The sequence below is a fragment of the Heliangelus exortis genome, chromosome 16 (genome assembly GCF_036169615.1).
Source record: "Heliangelus exortis chromosome 16, bHelExo1.hap1, whole genome shotgun sequence".
In the NCBI taxonomy this organism is placed as follows: Eukaryota; Metazoa; Chordata; class Aves; order Apodiformes; family Trochilidae; genus Heliangelus; species Heliangelus exortis.
The window spans coordinates 3,983,011-4,009,557 of record NC_092437.1 but is presented as its reverse complement, the minus strand read 5'-3'; the positions used below and the strand labels follow the sequence as shown (position 1 = coordinate 4,009,557).

General features: G+C 44.5%; 3 protein-coding genes and 1 long non-coding RNA gene across 4 annotated transcripts; 3 read left to right on the top strand and 1 right to left on the bottom strand.

Annotated features, from left to right (window-relative positions):
• Window positions 1-2,950: 2,950 nt before the first annotated feature.
• MRGBP (MRG domain binding protein) lies at window positions 2,951-7,238 on the top strand. The gene is made up of 5 exons (XM_071759660.1): window positions 2,951-3,233; window positions 3,726-3,847; window positions 4,374-4,455; window positions 5,397-5,471; window positions 6,538-7,238. The coding sequence occupies exons 1-5, from the start codon at window positions 3,002-3,004 to the stop codon at window positions 6,726-6,728; spliced, it is 702 nt and encodes a 233-aa protein (XP_071615761.1). The 5' UTR covers window positions 2,951-3,001; the 3' UTR covers window positions 6,729-7,238.
• A 2,318-nt stretch (window positions 7,239-9,556) lies between these two features.
• Window positions 9,557-16,611, top strand: OGFR (opioid growth factor receptor). The gene is made up of 7 exons (XM_071759531.1): window positions 9,557-9,856; window positions 12,292-12,354; window positions 12,645-12,729; window positions 13,147-13,225; window positions 13,661-13,727; window positions 14,046-14,194; window positions 14,873-16,611. Exons 1-7 carry the CDS (start codon window positions 9,653-9,655, stop codon window positions 16,221-16,223), a joined length of 1,998 nt encoding a protein of 665 aa, XP_071615632.1. The 5' UTR covers window positions 9,557-9,652; the 3' UTR covers window positions 16,224-16,611.
• Window positions 16,612-16,765: 154 nt separating this feature from the next.
• On the bottom strand, window positions 16,766-19,138 carry LOC139803401 (uncharacterized). Its single transcript, XR_011729002.1, has 2 exons — window positions 18,168-19,138; window positions 16,766-17,366 (listed from the first exon to the last, which is right to left on the bottom strand). It is a non-coding gene; the product is annotated as an uncharacterized lncRNA (long non-coding RNA).
• Window positions 19,139-19,983: 845 nt separating this feature from the next.
• Window positions 19,984-26,517, top strand: LOC139803723 (collagen alpha-3(IX) chain-like). Its single transcript, XM_071760141.1, has 5 exons — window positions 19,984-20,399; window positions 21,533-21,601; window positions 25,453-25,488; window positions 26,149-26,220; window positions 26,431-26,517. The coding sequence occupies exons 1-5, from the start codon at window positions 20,334-20,336 to the stop codon at window positions 26,515-26,517; spliced, it is 330 nt and encodes a 109-aa protein (XP_071616242.1). The 5' UTR covers window positions 19,984-20,333.
• Window positions 26,518-26,547: the final 30 nt, after the last annotated feature.

Sequence of the window (26,547 nt, the reverse complement as noted above, 5' to 3'; positions counted from 1 at the left end):
ACTTGTAGAAAGAGAGGGTTAATTTTTCTGAATCTGAAACATCTGTTCAATAAGGGGGGAAAAAAGCCTTCTAAAATTAAAAGAGAGGAACATTAACTCAGGTCTGAATCCAGAGAGCAGCTGTATGTGGTATTATGAGAGGCTGCCATACCTTTCCTGGAGGTAATGAAAGAGACAAGGAAATTTAGATGCAGGGAAATGTAATTATTTGTGATTGAAACTAAATAGCAGCCAGTTTGTGCACATGCTCTTTTTGTTAGCATTATTCTACCAAATTAAATTATTTTCATATGTTATTGTACTCGCAGAGGTAGCCATATGTTTTTTTCACATTCTGTTTCACATGCTACTTTTTTTACTCATCAGAACTTAGTGACATTAAAATTGCTGTCTGAGCTGACACAGTTATTCCCCCTAGATGATACTCTTTATGTAGTAGCATAATGTGACAGATGAAATAAAGCTCAGTATTTCAGACCGACCTAAAAATAATTTTACATTTACTCCTGCAAAACTTTGAAAAGTGTTCGACGGGGGAACAATTTTTTTACTCTGTAATTTCTTTGCTTTTCTTTCTTCCTTCCTTCATTTTCCTCCACCTAGAAACATGTGTATGAAAACAGGAATTTAGTTGTTCAGGAACCCATTTGCTCCTGCTGTGCAGTCATCACAGGAAATCATAACCCTCTCTTTCAGTAGCAGCTTAAGAGTGGGAAGCAGCACAGATCAAACAAACATTGGAAGACTAAATGGGTCTGAGTTGTATTGGATTTAGGGCTGGATTTAACTGGAAAAACCTGCAAACTTGTACTCTTGTTAATAGAATATTTTGGAAAGTAGGGTGAAGCTTGAGCTGTGTAAAATCAGGCTCAGCATAAGGAGGACATGGGCACAGGAGGTAGAAGAAGGATTTCTGAAGATTCCTTTAGCTTTGATATGGAAAAAGGGATTCTGTTGGGATCTCTTTCACTGTGGATGGAGCTCTTACAGAAAGAGTTTATTCCTGGAAAATCTCAACAGTGACTGGAGTGAGAGATTCCTTTCCATTTTGAGAGGACTGCCTGGAGGCCCAAGGAAAGGAGGATTTGTACCCAGGCCTCCACACCAAGGATCTGCACCACCAAACTTCCCAAAGCTTCACACAGGAGATTTTGGGTTCAGCTCATTTCAAACAGTTGCTTAATATTAGATTAATCTGTTTTGGGTATAAGTGTTACCTCAAGCCTCAAAAAATGATGAGAGTTAGGCTAATTACTTGGGTACCAAAGGTACAGAAGGTTTTGTGTTTCAGAAAATTGTACCTTTCCCTTCCTGCTTTTTTATTATTTGTAGATCTTGCAGGAAAACAACCTCTCTGCTGCTGAGTTTTTTGCCATCACTGCTTTATTATTCATTCAGAGCACTCATTCTTTGCACATGATGTCATCGTTATTTGTTACGGAAATAATTCCAATGTCACAAAAAGGATTAAGACTTCAAGTGAGGAGCGAGCAAGAGAAAAAACCTGATCACCTAAGCAACAGCAGTCCTGTTTCATGCTTGTGAATCTAATAATACCTAACCACGCACAAACCCCTGTCACCAAAGGAATGATACATTCTCTTTTTTTCCAGACATAATGAGTTTTTACGCTTTAAATGACGGACAAAGCTGGTGGGTTCTGCATCTTTCAAGCACGCCTGGCGCAGTTATTTTTTTAAGTATCGATGGCAGGTTGATACTAAATGATCCTGTTGTGACAAGGACAAGAGGTTTGAGGGGGTTGCAGCACACGAGACCTTTCCCCAGCATCATATTCCACCTTGGCAGCTCCTTGCACCATAGGAGGTGTTTTGGGAATGTGAGAGCTGGGATGGCAGAGGTTTTCCAAGTGCTTCTGACCTCCTAATGTCAACTTCCAAACCCTCTGCTGATCCCAAAGGCAGAAGAAGAGGACTACAGGGACCATTTGGGATGATGGCATTCTGCTGCCTCCATGATCGGCCCAAGAAACCCAAAATTTTGACAGTGGTGGATGGGAAGCTTCTTAGAGGCATCTGATGGCCTCATCTTGTCATTGAGGGGATGGGCTCCATGTCCACCTTGTGCCTCTGGCACTACGAGCATGGTGTGCCCAAAATGGTGTTGGAATATTTGAAGGATTTGGTCAAATGAGAAAGGAGAAAATCCTCCCTGGAAGTGTTGAAGGGGAGGTTGGATGGGGCTTGGATCAACCTGGTTTAATGGGAGGTGTCCATGCCCATGGCAAGGGGGCTGGGACAAGATGATCTTTAAGGTCCCTTCCAACCCAAACCATTCTATGAGTCTATGAAATTTAAGTGGGTAATTAATAATGTGATGCTTGATTGCCTAAAGGTGATTAATTTAAGGGATCAGATGAGCGAACAAGACAACATTAGAAAGGTGAACTTTGAATGGAGTTGGGCAGACAGCCCAGGGAACTACGAGAATTGTTTAGCTCAGCCAGAATAGTGATCTTTGCATGAATTTTGCTGATTTTGATAGGAAAACCACACTTCTGGAAGCTACTGTACACTTCCAATGGAAGCCCCTTCCCCATTCCCTTGCGCAGTAAAATCGAAACATTCTGGAACTGAAGACAGAGATAACTTTAACCCACAATCTGCGAGTTTCAGGACAGTGAGCACCCATAAAACACATGTAGGCTTTATACACGTGAATACATGATGGCACTATAAATATTTTCACGTTCCACTCTGAGCTGTGCCAGCTTTGCGGAATTATCACCCCTCTCACCAGCAGGATTTAAATTAAATCCACTCGGTGCGTTCCCGGCGGGCTTACAGACCCCATCAGCTCTTTGTATCACACAAACCTGAGGTAAAACCCCACCGAAACACCTCCCCACACCTCAGCACCGGGCCCGCCGCGGGCCTTCCCCCCCCTCCCGCCCAGGCCCCGCTCCGCCTCGCCGCTCCCACCGCCCCCTCCCCGCCGCCTCCCGCCCGCCAGGAGCCGCTGCGGCCCGGGAGCCGCGGCCATGGGGGAGGCGGAGGGCGGCTCGGCCGCCGCTGTGGAGAAGCCGCCGCTACCCGCGGCCGGGGCCGGGGCCGGAGCCGCCGCGGCGGTCGCTGCTGCCGTTGCAGCTGCGGCGGCGGCAGCGGCTTCCGCAGCCCCGGATCCCGGGGTGCCGGCGGAGGAGGCGGTGGTGGTGTGGAGCCCCGAAGTGGAGGTTTGCCTCTTCCACGCCATGCTGGGCCACAAGCCCGTAGGTGAGAGCGGGCCGCGGGTGAGCCTCGGTGTCGAGTAGCGGCGCTGGCCGGGGAGGAGAGCGAGGTGTCGGGGTGCGCTGCCGGCCCCGCCGCGCTGCTGCCCCCAGCGGCCTCCGGGCCCGATGCAGGCCCAGAGCCCCGGGGCCTGCGGGGATGGAGGTGCCGTTCGCGGCCGGCTTCCTCTGCCTTCCCTCGTGGGGCTCGGAGCCAGCCCTCCTCGTTTCCCTCTGCCTTCCCTGCCGTGCTGCCTTGGGTCGGTTCTCAAGCAGCCTCTCTAAAAGCGGACGCACGTCTGCATCACCCCGCAGGGCATCCCGAGAATAGCGCCTGTCATGTATGTTATGTCACCCATAATGCATGTTTTCCCTGTAAGGATAGAAAGGCTGGTCTGGTTTGGTCTGGTCTGGTTTGGTTTGGTTTGGTTTGGTTTCTCGAGTGTGTGTTATAAGTGAAACTGTTGGTAGTGTTAATTGTGCTGAGTTCTCCCCTCAGGTGTGAATCGCCATTTCCACATGATCTGTATCCGAGATAAATTCAGTCAGAATATCGGGCGGCAGATTTCTTCCAAAGTGATCTGGGACCACCTGAGCACCATGTATGATATGCAGGCACTTGTGAGTACCAAGGATTGGCACCAGCACGGTCTTGTTTCTTACAGTTGATGAGGTTTGATGGGTCAGGATCGCTGAGCCTGACATTCCTGTCGTGTTGCTAAGAGTTCTGTGTCATTCCAGGGAGCTGATGAGGTTTTCCTCATTAGGTGGGAGACAGTCAAACCTTCAGTGGTTTGTTGCTGGGGAATTGTTATTGTCATATGGAATTCTCTCAGTTCAAGTTGCCTAAATGCAGATCCAGCAGTCGTTTCCATAGGTATTTTACTTACATGCCAAACAAGAAGGTCACAGTGTGTTTACATAAGAAGTCATAGTTGGATTCCTGAAATGATCTTAAATGATCATGAGCCTGGCTCTCAAATATCTTCACCTTAATAATCAGTTTGGCATCAGGAGCTTCCCAGTTCTTCCCAATTAATGTTTGAAGTATCTCGTTAAGAAATATTTAGCGAGTGCATGTAAAATAGAACTTCCAAGTCAAGGTTTTTACCAAGTCATTCATGGAGATCTTTCTTTCATTTCTAAGCACGAATCTGAGATTCTTCCCTTTCCTAATATAGAGAAGAATTTTGCTCTTCCTGACGAAATGATTCAAGAAGTGAGAGAAGGTAAGAAGATGTGATAGCAGTTTCTTATTCTTCATTACTCTAAGCTCAGCTCAGGTAGTTTAACAGAACTCCCCCAGAAAAAGAGCATAATGTGCCAATCCAAGGCCATTCCTTTGCACTGGTGTGTAAGGTGTATTGGGAAAATTAACTGTTAAGCAGAACTTTATCTCATAATTTTTTTAAATCATCTGCCTGACATAAATTGTTGGGCAAAGGATTCCTGCTTGTAATGTTCACATGCTCCCTGTCAGCCTCTGTGACTGGCCACAGTAGGAGACAGGATAGTGGGAGAGAGAGACCTTTGGGCAGATTACACTGAATATTTCTCAAATGGGATGCTACTGCTGCACAAACAGGTTCTGTTTACACTGTTGAGGTTCAGTTCCTCCTTCTGGCTGTGCAGAAAAGATCCATGTGCTTCACTAACAGCAGTCTGCAGATTGAAAGGCACAATATGGCTCTTTGCATGGTGATTATGGGGTTTTTTTGCATTTTTTCAGACTGCTATAATGTTACATCAGACCATAATTGTGCTGAAAGAGATGATCTGCCCATTGTAATGTGGCAAAATTTGTAGCAAAGTTGTTTTTTAAAGAGTGGGAGCTATGGCACTGGTGTGTCTTACCTAGTGCTGTTACCCAAGGTAGAAGCTAAGAACTTCAAGCATCTGCAAAGGACTTTTTGGGGTATTTAAAACCACAGTAGAGTGTTTCTCACTTATTAGGTACTCAAGCTTTCCACTTAAAATTGTCAGTGCTTTTCATTATGCTCAGTGAATGCTGGAACTGTTACCTGTGTTCCTCTACACAGTGCTGAGGAACCTAAATCACTGCTCAATGTTGCACTGAATATTTGTTAAGATTGTTCACATAGGTTGAGGCCACTAATCCATAAAAAAAATTGCACACAGATCTTTAAAACCATCTGTTTCTTTTCTGTAGGAAAAGTCATGATAGAAGAAGAAGTGAAAGAGGAAATAAAAGAAGAGATGGAAACACATGCAGGTCCAGAAGAAGGTAAATTTGTAACTCTCTACTGTGTGATACAAGATTAAAAGACAACTGTATCTCTGAGAAATTAATGTTAAAATGTAAATCCCAATTATTCTGGAATTTGTGTTTTGTGTTCAGACGCAGCATATGCTCATGCCAAGAACAATTTAAGAATGCACAGAATAAGCAGTTGCCAATATCTGGTACTGGGAAAGATTTCTCCTTTGCTCCTAATTCCTATGTGCAACAAAGTTGTATAGCTTTGGAGTTTTTTGGTTTTAAAATGTACTTGACACAACCCTGCGAGTGTGATGCAATCCAAAGATCTCTGAGAGAAAGTGGAGTCCAGTTTTAATGAACCAAAATACTGTGTTGGGATCTTTGTAGCTGTGGGGGAAAACAGGGCCTAGAGATCAAAAAAGATTGTAAGACTGTATGCTTCAATGTGAGGACAGGCAGAGTGGAGCTGTGTTTTATTTTATTTGCATTATTATGCTTCTTTTAAATATAAAGCTTATTTTCCTAACGTTTTGCTGTAGAACAAAGTCAAATGTCAACAGTAAAGATCCTGCTATTAACCTTAACAGACCAAGTCAAATGTTAAGTGTGTCATTTCACAATATTTATATCACAGACTAAGCAGTGTTTTAAGATGGACTGTCATGAAAGATGTAAAAATGTATTTAAAAAAATATATTAAATTTCACATTTTGGGTGTCCAGTTTTAAAATCTCTCTGTAATGCCAAATGTAACGAGCGTTGCTGGTTATAAATTTCAGAGAATGATCCCATTTTCTGTAAATGTTCCTTTCAAGTATTTTAATTTTTAAGTGCTGTTTAATCCCACTTTACTTTAGTCTGTCAAAATATATGCCTGTCTTTAAAGCAAATAATAAAAGCAAGATGTGCCTTTCTTACAGCAGATTTTTCCATTAAAAGTGAAAGTAATGCCTAAACTGGTGGTTAAATATGCTGAGAATTGAATGGTTTGAAAAGCTTGATATAGTATGAAGGAATTTGATAATCACTTTTTTTTGTTTGCCTACCTTTATAACTCTGATCTGGAATCATTACTTTGATCCTATTTCAGTTTTTGCGCCCTCTGGAAGTTTAGGAAAAACCACAGAAAAGCCAAGCAGCAAAGAGAAAGAGAAAACTTCATCAGATTCTGGGTCCAAAGAAGGGTCTGATAAGAGGAAACGCAACAGAGTCACTGAAAAGGTCCTAAATGCAAACAGTAATCCCTCCAGTCCCAGTGCTGCAAAACGACGTAGAACATAAAGCAAGCTGTGAAAAGAGAGAACTAATAAACTGTGGGACATTAAAAAAAAAAACACAAAAAAACCCAGTAGCACAGTAGTTGCTACCTAAACTTTTTGAGAAAGGAAAAAAGAGCTGAGCCAGGAATTGGAAGAACCTGCACACTGGCTTGGTACACGTGCAAGACTTGGTGTTTCCTGATGTGTTTTCTGCCTCGCTGCCTTCTCAGGGCACTGGAGAGCAAACTGGCAGCATCTGGAGTTTTCTGGGTGGGTAACAGAAGGTGGTCACATTTCAGACAACTTAACATAGCTCGTGAAACAAGTGCTCAGTGAAACACAGTGAGCATAGGTTCCTTCTGCAGTTTGGGGGTTGGTGTTTCTGCCTTTGCTTTGTTGTTGTCTGGGAATATCCCAGGCCCTGTGTGGGTAACGTTGTTGGGCAGTTTGACTTCCTGCAAACACCAGGTTTGCATCAAATGTCTGAATTTGTTGGTTCAGTAAAACTAAAGTTCTTTGAAATACAGATTAACTGCTGAGTTGAAGTATTCTTTCACTCTGTTTACTGGAGGAACCTTCTTTCACCCTTTGTGGTGCAACATTTTTCAATCTTTATAGGTTTATTTACCATAAGTGAAGTGAAAATACTAATGCCACTAGAATAATAGTTAATAAGTACTCTAAAGAAAATACCCAGTGGTGTCACATGGTTTTGTAAGGGATCAGCTGAGCTGTGCCTGAGCCTGGACACATTTCTTCATCCATTTGACATGTAGCATATGGTAGTGGGGTTTGTACTTCATTATTTATTTTTTAAAAGCCATTTTAGCAGATGTTAATGGCATTTGGAGTTCCAAAATGTTAATTTTGTTCTACAACTTGAGTCCTACTGACATTGTAAAGCTTCTCTTTTATACACTAGAATATTCAGGTTTTGGAAGTTACTATTTTTATGTTGTGACAAGATGCAGTGCCATCAACAAACATGTTGGATGGTGAATGAAGTAGGCAGCACTGTTACTGGGGTTTTTTTCACCATATTAACTGTCAGTTCATAAAAAAGAAGTATTCTTAATTTGTCAGTATTGCCTTCAAGGTGAGGAACTAAGGACCTACAAGTTTTTGCTTTCATTCTAGGTACGTGACCAAGTTCTTGTCTGCATTATTTGCTTCACCTGTTTTATACCAAAAATAAATTTGACTTGTTTTTATTTTACTAAATGCCAATTGTTGTGTAACTTGATTAAAATTTGGCCCAGTATGTTTTGGTAATTGCTCAGGCATCTTGTGCTTTTAGGTAAATTGGTCAAAAGTGTTGATGTGGTTTTTTGTTTGTTTAGGGTTTTTTTCCCTAACTTTGGATGTTACAAACTCCTACCCTCTTATTTCTTTTAAGTTTTTTGATAGGAAATCAGCAGACAGGTTGCTGCAAGTTTTCAAACTGGAGGATTTGCTCTCTTCTAACTGCACAACCCAGCTGTGAAGTGCTGAGCTGAGAAGATGAAGGTTTTGTTGCAGTCTTTTGGCAGCTCACCTCTTCACCCTCTCCCACCTGCTGGGGAAGTTCAGAGCTACACTGCATCTGCTTTTACAGAATGATGCAAGCTCCCTCTTTTCAGGATCTCAGAGAGCAGGGCATCAATTCCAAAGCAGGAAATATAAAATTCCATGAATTTAGTGCTGTGCTTCAGCTGAAAAACCTTGCAAAAAGGGTCCACAGGATAAATACCTGCCAGGTGGAGAAAGAGCTCTGGTTTGTGGGAGAGATGCTGCACGTGTCTCAGGTTTTCTGGGTGCTTACAAAAGGAAGTTTTGCAGCCTTATTTGAGGAAGCTCCTGGGTTTAGTTCAAACATTTAAGAAAAATGCTCAATTTCATTTCTTTGTTGGGATTACCAAGTCGCAGTTTCTGGTAAGGAAGCAACAACAGAAAAAAAAAAAAAAAAGCCCTGAGAAAGAAGAAAAGTTTGAGAAAGAAAACTGGGTTTTTTTTTGTTGTGATCCACATGGATTTTGGCCACAAAGTGCAGATTTTATAACTTTCATGGCCTTGGGGATAAATCTGTTTCATCCAACAGATTCTAGCCCTAATTTTTTTGCCATACCAATGGCAACAGAGCTTGCAGGAGAAACATCAACATGAACATGCACTGGTGCAATCTCTCCACACCAGCTTGGAATTCAGGAAAACCCACTGGCGATTTCACATCAATCCAACAGATTTTTTTAGGAATCTTGGCTGTGAAGCTGAGGCATTTGGAAAATACCAAGTGCTTCAAATGACCCCAGTGTCAGTGACCTGCAGCTCTTTTTACCTCCCTCCCCTTTCCCCCGGGGTGGTTTTACTGCTTCTCCTGCAAGAGGAATACAGCCACAGGACGTTTTTAACGCGTGAAGAAGCCCCCAAGCCTTGGTAGGGGGTTTCCTCAGAGCAGGGAAGAGGGAACCTCCCGCTGCCCCAGTTCCTTGTCCCCAAGTGCCACCAGGTTGTGTGGCAAGGGGGGGGAAGCCTGCCCAGCTGGAAAGGGGATGGATGGAAAGGAGCAGAATTGCGTTTCCATTTTTTATATAAATATATATTTTTTTTTCCCCTCTCGGAGGAGAGCCCGGAAGGGAAGATCCCTGAAGGAACAGGGGGGATGATCGGAGCAGGGAGGGCACGGCCGGGACCGCCACCGCGGGAGCCGCCATCATCTCCCTGTGAGGGAGCGCGGGGCGACGGGCACAGGGACCGCGGGGCCGGGCGGGCGGCGGCCAATGGGAGGCGGTGCTGCGGGAAGGGGCGGAGCACCCATGGGGCCGGCAGCCAATGGGAGGCGGCGCTGCGGGGAGGGGGCGGAGCTTTCCCGCGCTTCCTTCTCCCCCCCCCACGTGCGGGGGCGCTCGGTCCCGCCGCCCCTTTCGCTTTCCCTTTCCCTTCCCATTCCCGTTCCCCTTCCCCTTCCCCATGGCGTCCCGGTGCAGCTTCTGGGCAGAGGACGAGGCGAACTGCAGCAGTTACGACTCCACCTGGGACGAGGATGAGGAGGATGAGGATGGCGGCGAGGAAGACAGCGAAGCGGCGGTAGCGGAGGCGGCAACCGGGGAGGAGCCGGAGGATGCCGGGGAGCAGCCGGTGCAGAGCTGGGCGCCCAGCTCCTGGCAGGCCCAGGTGGGTGCCAGAGGGGTGCGAGGGTCCCCCGAGGTGGGGAGGTGACCTTCGGGGGCGGGGAGGGCAGGGGAAGGGGCTCCTGGGCTGCCCCCGCATCCTGCTCCGCACCCGGTGCCGTTCGCCGCAGTCCGGGAGGTTTTTAGGAGCGGTATCGGTACCGGGAGACTTAGCCCGTAGCCCTTGGGATCGTCCCGGAGAGTTTGTGGGTCGGATTATTCTTCCCAGGTCATCCTCTCCGTGGTGCCGGTGTGGTTGGGCCGCAGCGCTTTACTTTCCTAATTTGCTGTCGGGATGAGATTGAGCATCAATAATGTTGGGATCAATAATCTTGGGATCAATAATGTTGGGAGCAGCGTTGCTTTGGCAAACGCAAAACGGGGTCGGTTTTTTTTCAGTTTTTCTTGGGGCAGTCGAAACACATCCCTGGCTTTCACCCTAACTCCTCCCCTTTTGGGGAAAGGAAAGTGAATCCTTCACTTGAGTTTCGTTTCAGTGACTGTCCATATAATTAAAATCTAAATAGACTAAGCTTTCCAATAAATACTCTTTTTTAAGAGAGTTTAGTAGTAACTTCGACATTTAAATTAAGCGTTAAGGTATTAAAGTAACCTCCCTTTAAATAAATAAATAAATAAATTATGTGCAACATAGTATAGCAGAAAAATTTTAGAATATAAATAGAATTTAAATTAGAATATAAATAAATAAATAGAATATAAATAAATAGAATATAAATTAGAATTTAAATAGAAAAATATTAGAACATAGTATAGCAGAAAAATTCCTAGAAAAATATTATTTGTGCTTTACAACCAAAATTAATATTGGAATAGAGCAGGTGGATGTTCCCATTCCTGTCTGCATCCTCATGGAGTTTACTGGATGGAATGAAGTGAGGCCTGAGCTGTGCAAGCAGAGGTGTGGGAGGTCACAGGTGGTTTTGGCAAAAGAGCTGAAATACTTCAAGGCAGAGATTTCCTTTTGAAGGGTTTCACCTGTTTTGAGGGCATACTGGCACTTTTCTTTGGGCTTTGGTTTTGTTCACAAGTTTTAATGTTTCCAGCATGTTCAGATTATTCTTTTTTAATTTGTTTCTTCTTCACGTAGATTTTTTTTTTCTTAGAGCAACTCCTGGATTGTGCCAACTGTAAAAACAAGGACCATTTTTTTAATCCAGTGAGTGGACTTCTCAAACTTTGCCTCACAAAGAAGGATGTTGTCCCTGTGGTTTATGGCTCCTGGAATATTGTTCTGCATCTTTAAAGAGGAGTTCTTCATTCAGTGATGAATGTGTAGTTATCTCTGCCTGACAGTCCCTAAAAAAATTTTTTGAAGAGCAGTGAGGATGCATACAGAAGGAAATAGTAAATCTCCTGCTACCCATTTATTCCTTCACAACCTCCCAAAGGCATGAGTCAGTTTCCAAAACGAGTTCCTCCTTCTTATATTACACTGATTGCTGTTCTTCTCTCCTCAGCCTGGATGGTTTATTTTATAGCAGAAGCTGCTAGTGGTTTTTATTCAGTACTGAGGTTAAAGGCTTTTTTTTTTTTTTTTCCACGGCACACTTTCAAAATCAACTTTAAATTCAGCTTTTACCTTTGCACTTCACTTGTGTCTCTGCAAATACTCCATGTTTGTGGTCTGAAATTCCTGCAGGTGAATTTCCAGTTCTTTTGCTTTCAGTGCTTTGGGCTTCCAAGGGCAAGCACTGAAAATTTGTGACTTTTCTGCTCATTTTTAAAAGGTTAATGCTTGAGGTTCATGCTTTTCTCCTCAGAGCCACGTTTTAATCTCAAGCCCTGTAGATCTGCCTTCTAACTTTATCAACAAAAATTCCAGTTTTCAGGCAAAAACTGTTTGTCTTACCCTCTCCTGGCTTTGTAGTGCTTTCCTGACACTCTCTGCACAGCAAGGCATGTTCTGACTGATGTCCTGCAGGTTTGGAGGGAAGGGAAAACCCACTTGGATTGCCTGGAAGGGATGTGAGAATTCAGGAGCTGATGTGTGAATTTCTGGTTTAACCACTGGCCTGAGTAGAGTTAGGTCAATGGTTGGTAGGGTTGGGTTAATGGTTGGACTCAATGATCCTGAAGGTCTTTGCCAAGCAGAACAATTCTGTGAAAGACCTGTATGAAACATGAAGACTTCTAATAAATAAAGCTTCTAAATAAATAAAACTTCCAATAAATAAAAAAAAAATATTTTGGTAAAGGAGGTAATGTGGACTTCTGAGTCCAAAGTTGTCATGCAGAGAAACTACTGCAGCAACAAATGGGCTGGTGTGGGGCTGCTGGGAGGGGGAGAATGGAGCACACAGGAGAGCTACAGGCAGGGGAACCTGAGAAATGCTGAATTCAGCCTGGATTTTATTTTATTTTGGAGAAGACAGCTTTATTTTTGATTCCTGATTTCTCTCTCTCTCTCTTCTCTAGTACCCAGCCTGGCGCAACTGGCACGCGGCAGAAGATTTGCAGAGGTACAGACATCACTACCCGGTATGAACCTGCTCCTGGGGCTCTTCCTCATCACATCTCCAGTTAGGAACACTTCCCAGATTTCAGGGCACCCTTTTTTCCTGGCATTGACAGGCTCAGAACCATTGAAGGCTTCATTTGTGAGGTGGAAGGGGTGGTGGGAATGTGGGTGCATCAGAACCAAGCTGTGACTGCCCAGAGCGTGTTTCAGTGATTTAGCTTGAAACATTTAAAAAAAAGGAGATGAAGGAGAAGTGTTGAAGTGAATACTGTCTTTGAAAAGATTGTTGATTTCTTGGTCTCATCTTCAGGGCTTGAAAGAATCAGAAAATGTTGATGAAGAAGAGATGTGGAACTTAAGCTTTTATAAAAACGAGATTCAGTTTTTGCCCCGGGGTGAGTATCTGCTGTGATGGCTGTTTAGTGTAACTTCCTTGCAGCTGGCTGAGCTGATGAAAAAGTAGCTTGATCCCTGTGGGACAATTATTAAAAAAACACAAACCGACCAAACAAAACACTCCACTAAACCAAAAAAAAAAAACCCAAAACCCAACAAAAACCGAACCAGCCCAACCAAAACAGACAACTTCACTTAAGAACTTCCATTTTAAAATGTCCTTACTCCTGCTGTACATTCCTTAATTTTCTCTTCAGTGGTAGAAAATGAATTTTTATTTCTGGCTTACCAGGCTGGTTGTCTAGAGAAGTTAATGCCTGTATGCAAACACCTGGTGCTGGATAATAAACCACTGTGGGTGACTGGCTAACTTTAATTTCCTTTTGATGTAATTTCTTCTTGCCTTTTCTTTTTAGGTTTGCATATTGAAACTCTGCTTGAAACTTGGTGGGACAACTATGAAGTTCTGGAACAAAACCACTCTTACATACAATGGTAAACTGTCTGCAGTATCCTTTAGCTGTGGTTCCTGTAAGACCCAGTTCTATCTGTGCTCTTGAATTCAATCCAAAAGACCAAAATGGTGATGAATTTCCTGGATGAAACCTATGGCCACTTTATTTTTATGAAGTTATGTTTTTCTGGAAATAGTAGAAACTCTTAAGGGACCCAGGTTTCCAGGGTAAATGTGGCAATAGATCTCAGTTGTGCTTGGGCTTAGGGCAACAAGAAAGACCCAGATCAGGAGAATATGTTGTGATCATTGGTGTAAACAATGCTTAGATGGGAGGGATTTATTTGGCATATAGTAAACTCCTTCTGGGCCCATAAGGATGTGAGGTTTCCAAGAGATCTCTAAGGCAGCAAAATTTCTGAAATGGGTTGGATGTCATCTTTGTTTTTCTGGGCTGAAAATTCCTTTCCCTTCAGGCTGTTCCCTTTACGTGAGCGTGGGGTGAACTTGCGTGCCAGACAACTCACGTGTCAAGAAATCCAGGTATTTGAAGCTTTTGTCTTTTTTTTTTTTTTTTTTAAATCTGAACTATGTTAGGATTTTCCCTGGGTGCCTTATATCTGAAGTGTAGTTTGTTGTGTTGTTTGTTTTGGTTTTTTTTTTTAATTGCTTTCTAGTGGGAACAGAGCTCACTCAGTCACCATTAAGCATTTGTCTGTTTTTTGCCTACCAGTAGCTACCCCAGAAATGAAATATATTTGCTGATACAATCAAGCCTTGTTCATAATTGAAGTGCCACTTCAACTGATGCAGGTAACTGGGGAGTTGTAGCTTGTACTCAGAGATCTCTCTTGTTTTCAGGCCTTTAAGAAGTCTGAGGAAGTTATGCAGAGGTTTGTACGTGCTTATCAGCTGATGCTGAGGTTTTATGGAATTGAGCTGGTCAACAAGGAAACTGGAGAGCTTAAAAGAGCTGAGAATTGGGCTGAAAGATTTCGAAACCTGAACAGGTGAGTCTGTGTTTATACTGCTGGTCTTTTACTGCAGCCTTTTTAGAAGACAAAAAAATCCAAGAAAATCCTCAGCCCTTGATGAATGGAGGCTTTTGCTGATAAAGATGTTAACCAACTAAAGTATTTTTGGCTTGGCTCAGCCTCTGACTGGAGGTCAGTGCATTCTCTCCCTGTAATAAATGACAAGAATAATAAGAACCAACTGAGAAAGGTTTCATTCTGTGTCCAGTGCAGTTGTTAACAGCAGGGTTCTTCATGTTGTCATCCTAAAGCAGGGAATATAGGCATTGTGGAGATGTTAGTACTTAATCTAGCAGAACTTATGTTTAAAACCATTATTTTAATAGGAAGCACTGAAACGTTTTCACAAGTAGACAAAAAGCTTTCACAGGACTCTGTTAAAGCACTGAGTAGGAGTGTTTCCAAATGCTTCCTTGATTGTTTATTGAATTTCCAAGGAGCTGAGGTGATTAATCCAAGAAGAGCAAGGAAAACACTGCTGAAGGCAGGCAGCAGCAGTAGCTGCTTTAAAAGTGGGTCACCTGGACTCCAGTCCACGTTGTCAAATGGTCTTTAACAGATGAATCAATGCCCAAAACGTTTTGCAGGAGTGTTTTTTGGTGACTTCAGGCTTGTAAGAGTCACTTCACCATGTTGCTTGGGTGTTTATTGCAGGTACAGCCACAACAACTTGCGGATTACGCGCATCCTGAAGTGCCTGGGGGAGATGGGCTATGAACACTATCAGTACCACTTGGTGAAGTTTTTCCTCAGAGAAACTCTCGTTGAGGAAACGTTACCAAATGTCAAGAGAAGTGCCTTGGATTACTTCCTGTTCACCCTCAGAAGCAGAAAGAAGAGGAGAGAACTGGTTCACTACGCCTGGCGACACTTCAAACCTCGGAGCGAATTTGTGTGGGGACCACAGGACAAACTCTTGAAGTACAGACCACACCTCACCAAGTCACAGCTGCAGCAAAAGGCTGAAGATAAGCAGGAAACTGCTGACAAAAAATGTGATGATTCTGTGGAAAAAGATCAGAGCCAGTCCCCAGCAGAAGAACAGAAAGCTGGAGATGCTGCAGACTTGCTGCCTGGAGGGAATGATGGAGATGTAAAAGAGAAGCCAAATGAATGCCCTGCAAGGGGAGGGGATGGGGAAGAGGAGCAGCAGGAGGAGAAGGATTTAAACAGTGAGGCTGAAGAAGTGCTGGGTATGGCAGAGGATGATTGCACGAAGGAGAGCAAGAAGAGAAAACTGGGTACAAATATGGCAGACTGCTCAAAGAGTGCTCCTCTGAAAAGCCCTCCTGATATTGAGAACATTTCCCGTAACCTGGGAGAGTGTGCAATTGATGCAGAAATCACCTCCTCAGGTTCACTGGTACAAGCAGAAGAGAATCAGGAACCACAGAAGGAAGATAATGCAAATACTAAAGACTCAGCAGTGCCAGAGGCCAGTGATGCAACTGCAAAACGGAGGAGAGTTGATAAAAGGCCCCCCAGAAACAAATCATGCAGCTTGGCCATAAACCTGAGCATGGGGTTGTCTGCTTCTAGTGCCAATTTAAATCCATCTGTTACAAAGAGTGAATCTGAAAAAGAAAATGTCTGTGAGAAAAATGCAACTGTAGAAGCACCAAGTGAGAAGGGTGAGGGTAATGCAAATGGTGTGGGAAGCCTGGAACCAGCCAGGGGTCTCAAGACTGGCAGGACTTCTCCAATAAATAGTGGCTTGGAGCCAAGTGGAGATGAAGTCCCAGCAAAGAATGATCAGCATCACTGCAGCAGCCCACTCCTGGGTGGCAAAAATGAGGTAGATGGGGTAGAACAGCCTCAAACCACAGGAAATGTGAGTGGAAAAGGGGAAGCAGAAGTCACAGACAAGAAACAAGTTCTGGAGAGTGTTGAGCAGAACATGGCATCCTCTTGTCCAGAAGAAGAGAGTGCTGAGGCTGCAAAACAAAAACCTGAAAGCTCTGAGCATGCAGCAGAACCCAGTGAAGAGCAGGTGGCAGCAGAATGAGACCAGCAGAGTGGGAATTCAAGGAAACGACAGAGCCCTAACTCCATCTGTAGTGATTGGGAGAGCAGAAGTACAGGGAAGAATAAACTGATCCAGCCCTTGTCTGACTTCCACCTTTCCTTGCTTTTTTAGTATCACCTGGAGTACTTCACTGGGGTTGGTTATCCTAAAGAAGAAAACTAATTAATTTAGTCTTCTTCACAGGCAGGCTGTGTCCTGTTCCTGTTTTTTATCTGATGTTCAGGACTATCTTGCAGTAACAGGGGGTTTTGCACTTTGCTTTGGTTCTGTCTCTTCTTCAAGAGAAGAGGAAAACTATAATGTTTCCTTGTTTGAACTAGCTGAGTATTTATTAAACACATGATTTTTGGTGTTATTGACAGCATGACCTAATTTGCCAGGCTTCTTTCTGTTCCCCTGTAACTTCTGTTTGTTATTTTGAAAGGTGGTACCTTCCCAGGAGGATTATTCCTGGCAAAGATTCTGCTTTCTAGGACAGGAATCATTATTTTTGTGGCATTTGCTTGAAAGAGATGAATATATGCATTTCACATCATGTAAGAGTGTAGTTGCCTCTCTTCCTGTAAAGAAAATAGGTTTGGCTTTAGAGTGGGGTAAAATAAGTAGTCTCTCTGACCAGTATTCACCTTGGGGTACAGATACACACCTTTGGGCACTGTCCTGTAGGGTGTAAAGTGCTGCTTAATTTGTTCCATTTATCCCCTGCAGAAGTTGCTTTGTGGCACTTGTTAAAGCTGAAAATATGAATAATCTACTGGTTTCAAAGAGAAAAAACCTTCAGACGTCACCTAAAGCTGCCTTGAGCTCTTCTTCCTCAGGTTTTCCAACATTTTCACACCCTTGATTCCACAGGTATTGATGCCCACTGCTGGCTCAAAGGCCTTCTTTTAATTGCCAAAATGAAGCAGGTATTTGGCACAGCAGCTTTTCAAGCTCTGCCATTAATTTGCAGCAGTCTTTGGGACTCTTTTTTTTTTCTGCAGCCCCTTTCCATGAAGTGAGATATGTCAAATTTATCCTGCTCCCCAGCTAAATCAGGGTTGTTCTACCATTAATGGTCAGCATGTCAAGACAGTGAGGGCACATTAATGTGAACATGTCTGGAAACCATCATTGGGTTTTCTGGGCAGTTGTCAGGGTTTAACACTGGCCCAGCAATTAAACTGAGTAACAGAGGCTCTCTATTAATCTCTCTCTCCTCCCTGATAAGAAAGGAGAGAGAATAAGGGAGAGAGACTGATGGGTTGGAAACTAAACTACACAACTTTAATGAAACAGTAATGATGAATAGGAAAAATTACTAAATATATACAAATATACAGGAAAATGGATACCACATTCCTCCCCCCTTTCCCCCAATAGCTCTCACGTCACCACCGAGGCTGCAGGGCAGCCCTGGGAAAGTCCAGGCTGGACTCCTGGGGTCAGGAGCAGTTGGGAGCTGGAGGCAGAAACACACAGATATGGGCTGGGATGGATCAGGAGCACAGGCAGAGGAAGGGATGGGATCCTTCCAGGATGCTGGGTGAAGGAAGGGAAGCAGGAAAGGCAGGAAGGGCAGGCAGCTGGAAGCTGGAACAGGAAATCTCCCTTGGCCCTTGTGATGCCTCAAATTTATCCTGAGGATGAGGTGTATGGGATGGAATCCTCTGTTTGGTGAATTCTGGCATCTATCTTGTCTGTTCCTCCCCAAAGGAAGCTGCAGGTGGGACCTCTTTATGTTTTCCTCAGAGCTGAGCAGTGTCCTTGGCTCTGCACACCAGTCTCTAGCAGTAACTCTAAACATCAAGTGTTATCAGTCCTAGAAACACACACTGTCTGAGAAACTTGCTGTTAATTTCAGCAAGTGCAACTAACAAGAGACTTAGCTAAAAGCAAAAGTACAAGACAGAAAATCACCTTTATCCTGGCCCAAACCAGGACAGCAGTTAATTGAAACTTTAATTGGAGGGGCTACACTTGTCTGGTTCATTTATTTACAGCCCTCAAGGATTTACTTTCAGACCTTGCCAGCTATTTCCCTGCCTTAATGTTGCTGACCTCCCTGGTAGCTGTTCTGCCTGATTTATACAGTGTTCAACCAAGGCTGAAAGAGTGTTAAGCAATTTAGGACTTTTATTCCTAGAGGTTTACAGCAGAGGATTTGCCAGTCCATTCCCAGAAGGTCTGGACTTTCAGATATTTTGGTTTAATTTGGAGGTTTTTAGGTGCTGTTTGTTTTGGGAAGGAGATGGCCAGAGGCTTGTCCACCTTGCCAGAGGTGGCAAGCTGAATGTTTTTCCTCTCTCTGCTACAGCTCCTTAAGAAGCTTCATTTGTCAAGGGTTTTGATGGGATTTTCCTTCCCAAGATCAAGGTCTTGGTCCAGCTTGTGTGTGGGAATAAAAGCCTTGCAAGTGTAACATCTAATGGTCGTGATCACACACGTGCTGGAGAAATGTTTTAATTTTTTAATGTTTTAAAAATACTTTTTGAATTGTTATTATGAACCAATGGAGTTAAGTAGCCAATGAGAATACACTTTATGACAGGTATAAGCACCCTCAAGATGCTGAGTGAAAAAACTTTCATAAAAAAAAATCCGTAAGGAAGCATTAATCAAGGCTTTTGTGCAGATTTATAGTAATTTTCTTATTTAATGAAGTTTTCATTGTGAGTATGTGCTCAGTTGGGGCACAGATCACACATTTGGTTGCAGTGCTTGTTTCTGTGTTTGGGATTTCCCTGTGAGCCCCAGTATGGAGTGTTCAACCCAAACCCTGTCATGCCCAGGTTTGGGGTTTGGGCTGTAGGTGTTTGCAGTGAGGAGTTCTCAGGATGTTTTCCAGCAAGAGCCAGAGCTGTGTCACAGAACTTGTTGTGTTGATGTCACCTATTAAAGCATGGCTTGAATTCCTACCAGCTTCCACTTGGATTTTTTCACCTCTGAGGGCAGGACATGACCATAGACCTTGAGCACCTCTTCTGAGAGGGTCCTTGGGACTATCCCAGCCTTCCCAAGCAGAGTCTGGGTTCACCAGGAGTGGGTTCACCAGGAGTGGGTTCACCAGGAGACCCAGCCTGCTGCTTGCTCCCAGTGGAGATGATGCTCAGTCTTCCTCCACCACTGTCAAATCTGACCAGGGAATGTCTGGGGGAAAAAAGACACTTCCCTCCACGCTTCTCCTTGAATGATGTGCTCAGAAGTCTGTGTCCTGGTGCTCTGCACAGCAAGGATTTGGGTTTTTGGGTGGCTCCTGGGCTAGCAGGCTGGAGGGCAGGTGGCCAGCCTGGCTCTGGGGTTTGGAGTCCAGTGGGCTTGTTCCTCAGGATACAAGCACAGGGGTGTCTGTGGTGAGGATTTTTGTAAGGCACTGTGTTTCTTCCTCCTTGGATCTGTGGTCATCATCTGTTCTCTGGAGAGGATGCATCATTTTCTCAAGAAATCAGCTGGCATTCTTTAGATCTCCCTGAAAAAACAAAACAAAATGAAACAAACACAACCCAAAAATAAAATAAAATAAAATTAAAAAAAAAAAAAAAAAAAAAAAGAAAAAAAAAAGAAAAACCACCCCAAAACAAACAAACAAAAAACCACAAAACAAATCCAGATGTGACTACACCTCCAGAGCTAATAAACCACCTTGCAAAGCAGTAAGTGCATTTCTAGGTGTCTGTTGGGTTTTGGGTGGCTTCAGGCTCCCCCTTCTCTTGCTTTTTTTCTCGCTGGGGGTGATGGTTTTCCAGAACTATCCCTGGGTGAGACCTGGGGAACATTTTCATATCTCCAGCTGGATATTTTTATTCCTGTGCTGTGTTTGCAAGTCCTGCCCTGCCTTCCTTCTGCTCCCCCCTGGATGCTGAGGGCTGGGGCTGCCCAGGAGGGATGGACAGAACCTCCCTGACTGACTGATTGCTGCTCCCCCTCCTTCTCCCACCTCCTTCCCAGCTTCTCCTCCCAGCTCTGCCCCTCCAACTGGAGCCACAGGTTTCTCTGGAGGTCAGGAGGCTCCTGTGTAAGCTGAGACCCAGGAGGAGGGATCTGCTGGATTTTGCAGGAGAAAGGGCTTAGCATCCCGGGAGGAAGGAAGAGAGGCAGAGCCTGGGCACCATGGTTGGAATCTCCTCTCTTGGGCTCCTCTTCCTCTGTTGGCTCTTGGCCACAACATCAGCTCAGGTAAGGAGCCTCATTTATTTCTTCCACTCGAGTCTGTAAGGTCAGAAGGATATTGTCAAGTGTGTGTTGTGCCTGCAGGATGCAGTGTGGCAAAAAGCAGGTTATTAGGCTCTAAAGTTTATTAAAACTCTGTGTAGCTGGGGCTGTTATCCAGCAAACCCCCCTGGCTGTGGATCTGCTTTAAACTTCCCATAGTCAGGCTTGTCCTCCCCCTCAGGGCTGCACTTCCCAGAGATAATAAAACCTTGGGAAAGGGGAGACCTGTTGCTGGAAGTGAAAAAGTTTGTTTTTACAGCAGCAAAGTGACCTGTTCTGGCTCTTCAGCTGAATCAGAATGTCTCAGTCCTTCCCCAAATCAGGGTTCCCAATTTATGTTTCTGCAGCAGTGGATTTAACCCTTGTCATCTCAGACCTGAAGCTGCATTGAGTTTCCCTGCCTGGTGTCAGTGTTGTTCCCTGGGGAAGTTAACACCTCAGCCAGGGTTTTTCATTGTGTTAGGGAGGAATTTTTTGCAGTCTGGCTTGAGAGCTGGGAGCTGCCCTCATCTGCTGGGAGCAGAGCTGCCTCCACAATGAAACCTTTGTTCACAGGAGCTACAGCAAGCTGCTCTCTGGAGCCCTCTCCATACAGAAGTCATTTATTGGACCTTCCTTTCCTTCCCCCCCACCTCAGACCTCCCCCAAAATCTCAGATTTTCAAATGGCATCCTGCTCTGAAAGGAGCTTTTTCCTTTCTCCTTCTATATTCCATCACCCACCAGGCTGGGGCTATAAATTACATTTTTAATACCAAGCACTGGCACCTTTAGTCTGTGGGCTTTGCATTTTCTTTTCTGCCCAAACCAAAACTGTCCTACACAACCAAACCCATTTTATTCAGCTCCGATTCCCTCATAAACCACCAATTAAATGAGAGCCCCAAGCCAAAACAATTTTCCAAAGAGCCTTGCAGAGGTCCTGAACTCCTCTGAGCCCATGCAGGATGGTGTTGATGGGGGGGGGGGATGGATGGAGGATTAGTGCAGATTTAGGGTTAAGATGTAGGACTTGGCCATTGCTTTCTGCTTTAGCCCCTGTGTTTCTTTTGATGCAAAAATAAACTTTTCTCTCTCTCTGGTCCCAAATCCTTCCAGAGAGTAGGACCACAAGGCCCTCCTGGACCACGAGGACCCCCTGGACCATCTGGCAAGGATGGCATAGATGTGAGTGCCATGGGGTGGGGGGCAAACAGCTAAAGGAGGGTGAGGGATGGAGCAGAGGCACTGAGCAGGGATGCTGCTCATGTTCCCCAGAGCCCCAGGCTTTGGGTCATCCATTAGAGGTGGACCTGGAGGGCAAACCTCAAGAGACCTTGTTCTGCAAGGCAGAGGTGCTGAGTGGCTTCAGGTTCTTTGCAGGATGCAATAGAGAGCTCAGGACAATGTCTGTGTATGGATGGGGGGTTGTGGCCCTGCTTGCAAAGCTTCATTTTTCTCTTTTGGTGTCCAGAGGGGAAGGGGAATGCAATATATAAAGCTGAGTGCATGGGTATGATGTGTGCCAGGGTCATTGCAGGTTCTGTGGTACAGAGAGAGGTTTGTGTGGCACTTCAGAGCCCCCACATTGCAAGAGAAGCTCCAAGCAACCCAAATATACAGGACTGGACACTGATATTGACTGGACATTTGATATTGATTTTATTTCAGGGTTGTCAGCATGGCCATCCCTAGCTTCCTTTGGGCTGTGAGGTCTGTGTCTGGCCCCTGGGTTCCCAGACATTGGGTGCCTCTGCTGGCACAAAAGGCAAATAAAATGAGCAAGGTTTATTTCCCCAGGCAGTTCCTTATAAATACACCTCCTGCAGAGGTAGAAGACAACTTAGCACAGGACTCCCTGGAGGAGAAAACCTTGTGCTATTTACTTGTAATTGATGTTTCCATAGAAATGAATTTTTTTTTCTTTCTTTGCATCTCTTGGATAAGGACTGAGTTGTGTCCTGTAGTTGTCAGTGGGTAAAAAGAGCATCAAATGGATCTTCAAGACCACATCAACTCCAAAAGGCTGGATTCTCTCTTTAATATTCTAAGCAGAGCTTGTCCCCCCGAGATTCTTTTGAAACAGGGCAGGGATTTTTAACCTGAAGTAAGTTTCTTAGAACTGGGCTTTTAAAGCAACCTTGAAAAAAAATCTGTTCATTCCACACAGGTCGTTTTCTTTTGCATAAGAAGGTTTAAAAAGAAAGTTAAAAAATGTCCTGGTGTATGGTGAACAAGGAGCTTTTTTGTCTGCAGTGCTGAGGTTTCCCAGCAGCAAGGTTGGTTTCTCTGCAAAGAGAACCTCATTGATTTACAGCTGGTCCCTCTGAAGTGTCCTTTTGGCCAACACAGACTTTCCCTGAAAATTTCACTCTGGTTTTGTAGCCTGAAAATTTCAGAGCTGCTGCCCAGATGGTTTCTTTCTGCTTCTCCATGATGTGCTGAAGGGGATGCCCTGTTCAGAGTGAAATAGAAGAATTTAGGAGGAATGAAGCCCTCCAGACTTCAAATCATAACCAGCTTGTGTGTAGAGGCAAATCAGAAAGAAGCAAATCCCTGTGGCCGTGTTGTTCTGTTCCTCTTTGCCCCAGGATATTTCACCCAGGAATTCTGGACCAAGCCCAGCATCACTTCTGATGGGAACAGGAGCCTGAGGAGATGTTGGTGGAAGCCACTGCCAAAAGTTTTTTCAGGCTCCCTGTGGAACAGGACCAAATAACAACACCCAATTTATATGAAGAACTCAGTCCTAATAAATCAGATGGCTGAGGAAAGTGTTTTAGGTCTTGCAATCCCAGCTTGAGGTTGGAGTTTTGGCCGTGCAGTTGCCTCTCCTTTGGACAGACTTGAGCTACATCCCTCCTGTGCACAGTCCTGCAGCCCTCCTGGCTACCATTTTTCTGGGAATCCCTATGAAAAATCCTGGCATATAAAATCCAGGCACTGCTCTGCATTTTCATGGCCCTGCATGGAGAGGACCCTGTGGATTCTGAGAGGTGGTGTCAGTTCTACCCCTACAAAGAACAAACCCATCATTTTGGGTTTGTTTGAGATTTATTTTTATTTTTTTTTAAATTAAACACAATCAGAACTTTTCTGGGCCATATCTATGCATGATTCCTGAAGTCTGGAAGCCACTCCAGCCAGCTCACCTTCACCAGATGGCTTTGGATGGGTTGCTGTGTGGGAAGAGTCACTGGACAGCCCTTGAGCTGGATGGGTGCTGAGCAGTGCCTAACACACAGCTGAATTATTCAGAATCTTTCCAAAAAAACCTTGGATGAACCCCACAAGCACAATTTCTAGAAGCTGCTGCACTGGTTCCTGCCTGTGACATGAAGTCCCTTTGAAATATTTTATAATTACAGCCTGTAACATGTTTCACGTTTCTTACCCAGTAACAAGCAAAATCTCTCCCTCTCAAGGCTAGAAACAGCATGTTATGATGGGAAGAATTAGTGACAAGTTCCTGGGAATTATTTCTGGGCGTGCAATTTAATTCCCCAAATTGCTAATCAGCAATTGTCACTTTTCAAAAATCAAGCTTGCATTTTTTTTTTTTTCCTTTTTTTCTTTCCCTCTCCCCAACTTTTCATCTCCTGGCTTGACTTGCTAGGAAGGAGCAAACTTCCTTCTGTCTCTCACGTAGCCCTAGGAAAGCATTGCCTTTTCCTGGCAGTCTGTGCCTCTAATTCCCAGTGCCCTGGCATCAGGGGCAGAAACACTGATTAGGCTTTTGATTTAGCTGCCTGAAGTTCTGGGGCTCCTGCTGAGTCCCACAGGGGTCCCCAGCACCAGGGTCAAGGTTTAAAATGGTCCCAAACAACCTCATCCTGATGCTGAGACTTTGCTGTGCCCATTAGGCAAGGAAAAAAAAAATTAATTCAAGGGGTTGGCAATTTCAAGTGATGGAGGAAGGAGTAAACCATCTCTAGCTGCTTTTTTATCCCATTTGCTGCCAAAAGAACCACTCCCTTCATTTTCTTGGCAGGGAACCTTTCCCACCCCTGGAAATGATAACTATTTATGGAGAATCTGTGGGCAAAGGGCAGCAAAGGGGTTGCTGCAGCAAACCAGAGCATAAAGATCCCTCTGTTCCCTGTCCCTCTGCTCTCTGCTTGGTTGCTCACCAGAGCTCTGCATCCATCCTCACCTCAGCACCCTTTTTTCCATATGGATTTTGGCCTTCCAGGGGATCAATAAGCCTCTTCCCTTCTGCTTGCCCACAAGACCTGGCTTTCTCATAATATTCAGTGTATGAATATTCAGAATATTCTCATAATATTCATCCTAAAGCATGGAGGGGAGGGCACCATCCAGACATCAGGAATAGGGACACAAAGTGATTTTTAGCACAAAACAACACAGATATCTTGTTGTCTGGGTGAGATAGGAGTTATTCAAAGGCTTTTTAAACACTGTGAACACTTTGAATGCTGCTCTTTCCATTAGGATAGGGGAAAAAAATTAGTGCTCCTGAAATATTTTATAAAACTTGGTTGAATCTATTTGTGCAATTGGATTAGGGGGAAATCAGCTGGGGGCTTTGTTCATTTGCTTTTCCTGTCAAAGTGGAGCCAAACGAGGAAAATAATTGCAGACAATTTGTTCATTCCTCACTTCCTGATGGTCCCCAGCTCCTGGTAGCACTAAGGTTTTGTTTTGTGTCCTGGAAACCTGGAGCTTAGCAGGATATCCCTCTGGTTCATCAGGAAGATGTTTGAAAGCCTTGCCCAAGTACAGAGAATTTTTAAGTATATCTGGAAAATGCTGGAGGTGTTGGCACTGATCAGAAGCATTAGTTGTGTCTGGGATGCTGGGGGTGTGGGTTTCACCAAATCCCCAACTGGAGATGAAATTAAAGGTTCTCCAAGCTCATCCTGCTTTTGGGGGGCAGCAGGATCCAGAGCATCAGCATCCTAAGAGCAGGGATAGAGGGAGATCTGGGTGCTGTGGCAGCAAGAAACATCTTTGTGTTGTGAAAAGCCAACTGGAGGAGGTTCAGCACTAACACTGAATGCTTTTCTTTCCCATTTTAGGGGGAGCCAGGCCCTCCTGGTTTGCCAGGCCCACCTGTAAGTATTTCCTGGCTGATGCTCATCCTCATGACAAGTGCAAGAATTAAGACTTTCTTGATTTTTCCTTGCTCTGCAGCAGAGTTTCCATAAGGGCTCCACGGGACTGAAGATGCTCAGCCCTGGTCCTGGGGACCAACGTGTTCTCCTGCTTTATTGCTAGTGGGGAATGCATGAAATAAAGCTGGAGCATCACCCCTCTAACAAAACTGCCCCCAAACCACACATGCAGGGTTATTTTGGGCATTGATCTGAGCCTGCTTCTGCTTCTTGGTCTGCCAAGGGGTGCTCAAAGTTGCACCAGGTGTCACAGTTCTTTGCTTTGGGCCACCTGCTCCATCCCCTTCTACCAGGAAAAGCTTATGGGGAACTGAGTGTGGGGCTGAGCCAGAGAACTGAGGTGTATTTAGGATTTAGACATGGATTGGAGGCAGGGTTCCCCTCCCTTCAGGATTTCTTCCACCTTGGTATCAGATAAAACACCAACAAGTGAGCTCCCATCCTGGAGCCTCTATCAACACGTGCCACCTTCCTCTTGTTCTGGTGCTAAAAATAATGACCTGTTTGTCTGGTGTTAAAAATAATTATCTGATTATCTGGTGTTAAAAATAATGACCTGTTTGTCTGATGTAAAAATAATTACCTGTTTTTCTGGTGTAGGGGCCAAAAGGTGCACCAGGGAAGCCTGGAGCAGCTGGGGAAGCTGGATTGCCTGGCCTTCCTGGGGTGGATGTGAGTATTTTTGTCACCTTCTCTTAGACCTTTTGGATTATTTCAGAGAGGTGTGGGTGTTCTCCCAAAGCATCTCATCAGCTGTGGCTGTTGGAGAAGCAAAGTGGATCTTGGATCTACATATGCACAGCAGGAGAAATGTCAGGCACATCCTACAGCTCTAATGACTATGTATCTCTGGTTTCACACATTTATTATTTTTTTCCACAGGGTTTAACAGGAACTGATGGCCCACCTGGCCCAAATGGGCCTCCAGGAGACCGTGTGAGTGCCACATTAAATCTTAAGTCCCCTTAAATGAACATTGCCACTGCTTGCATTGAGGAT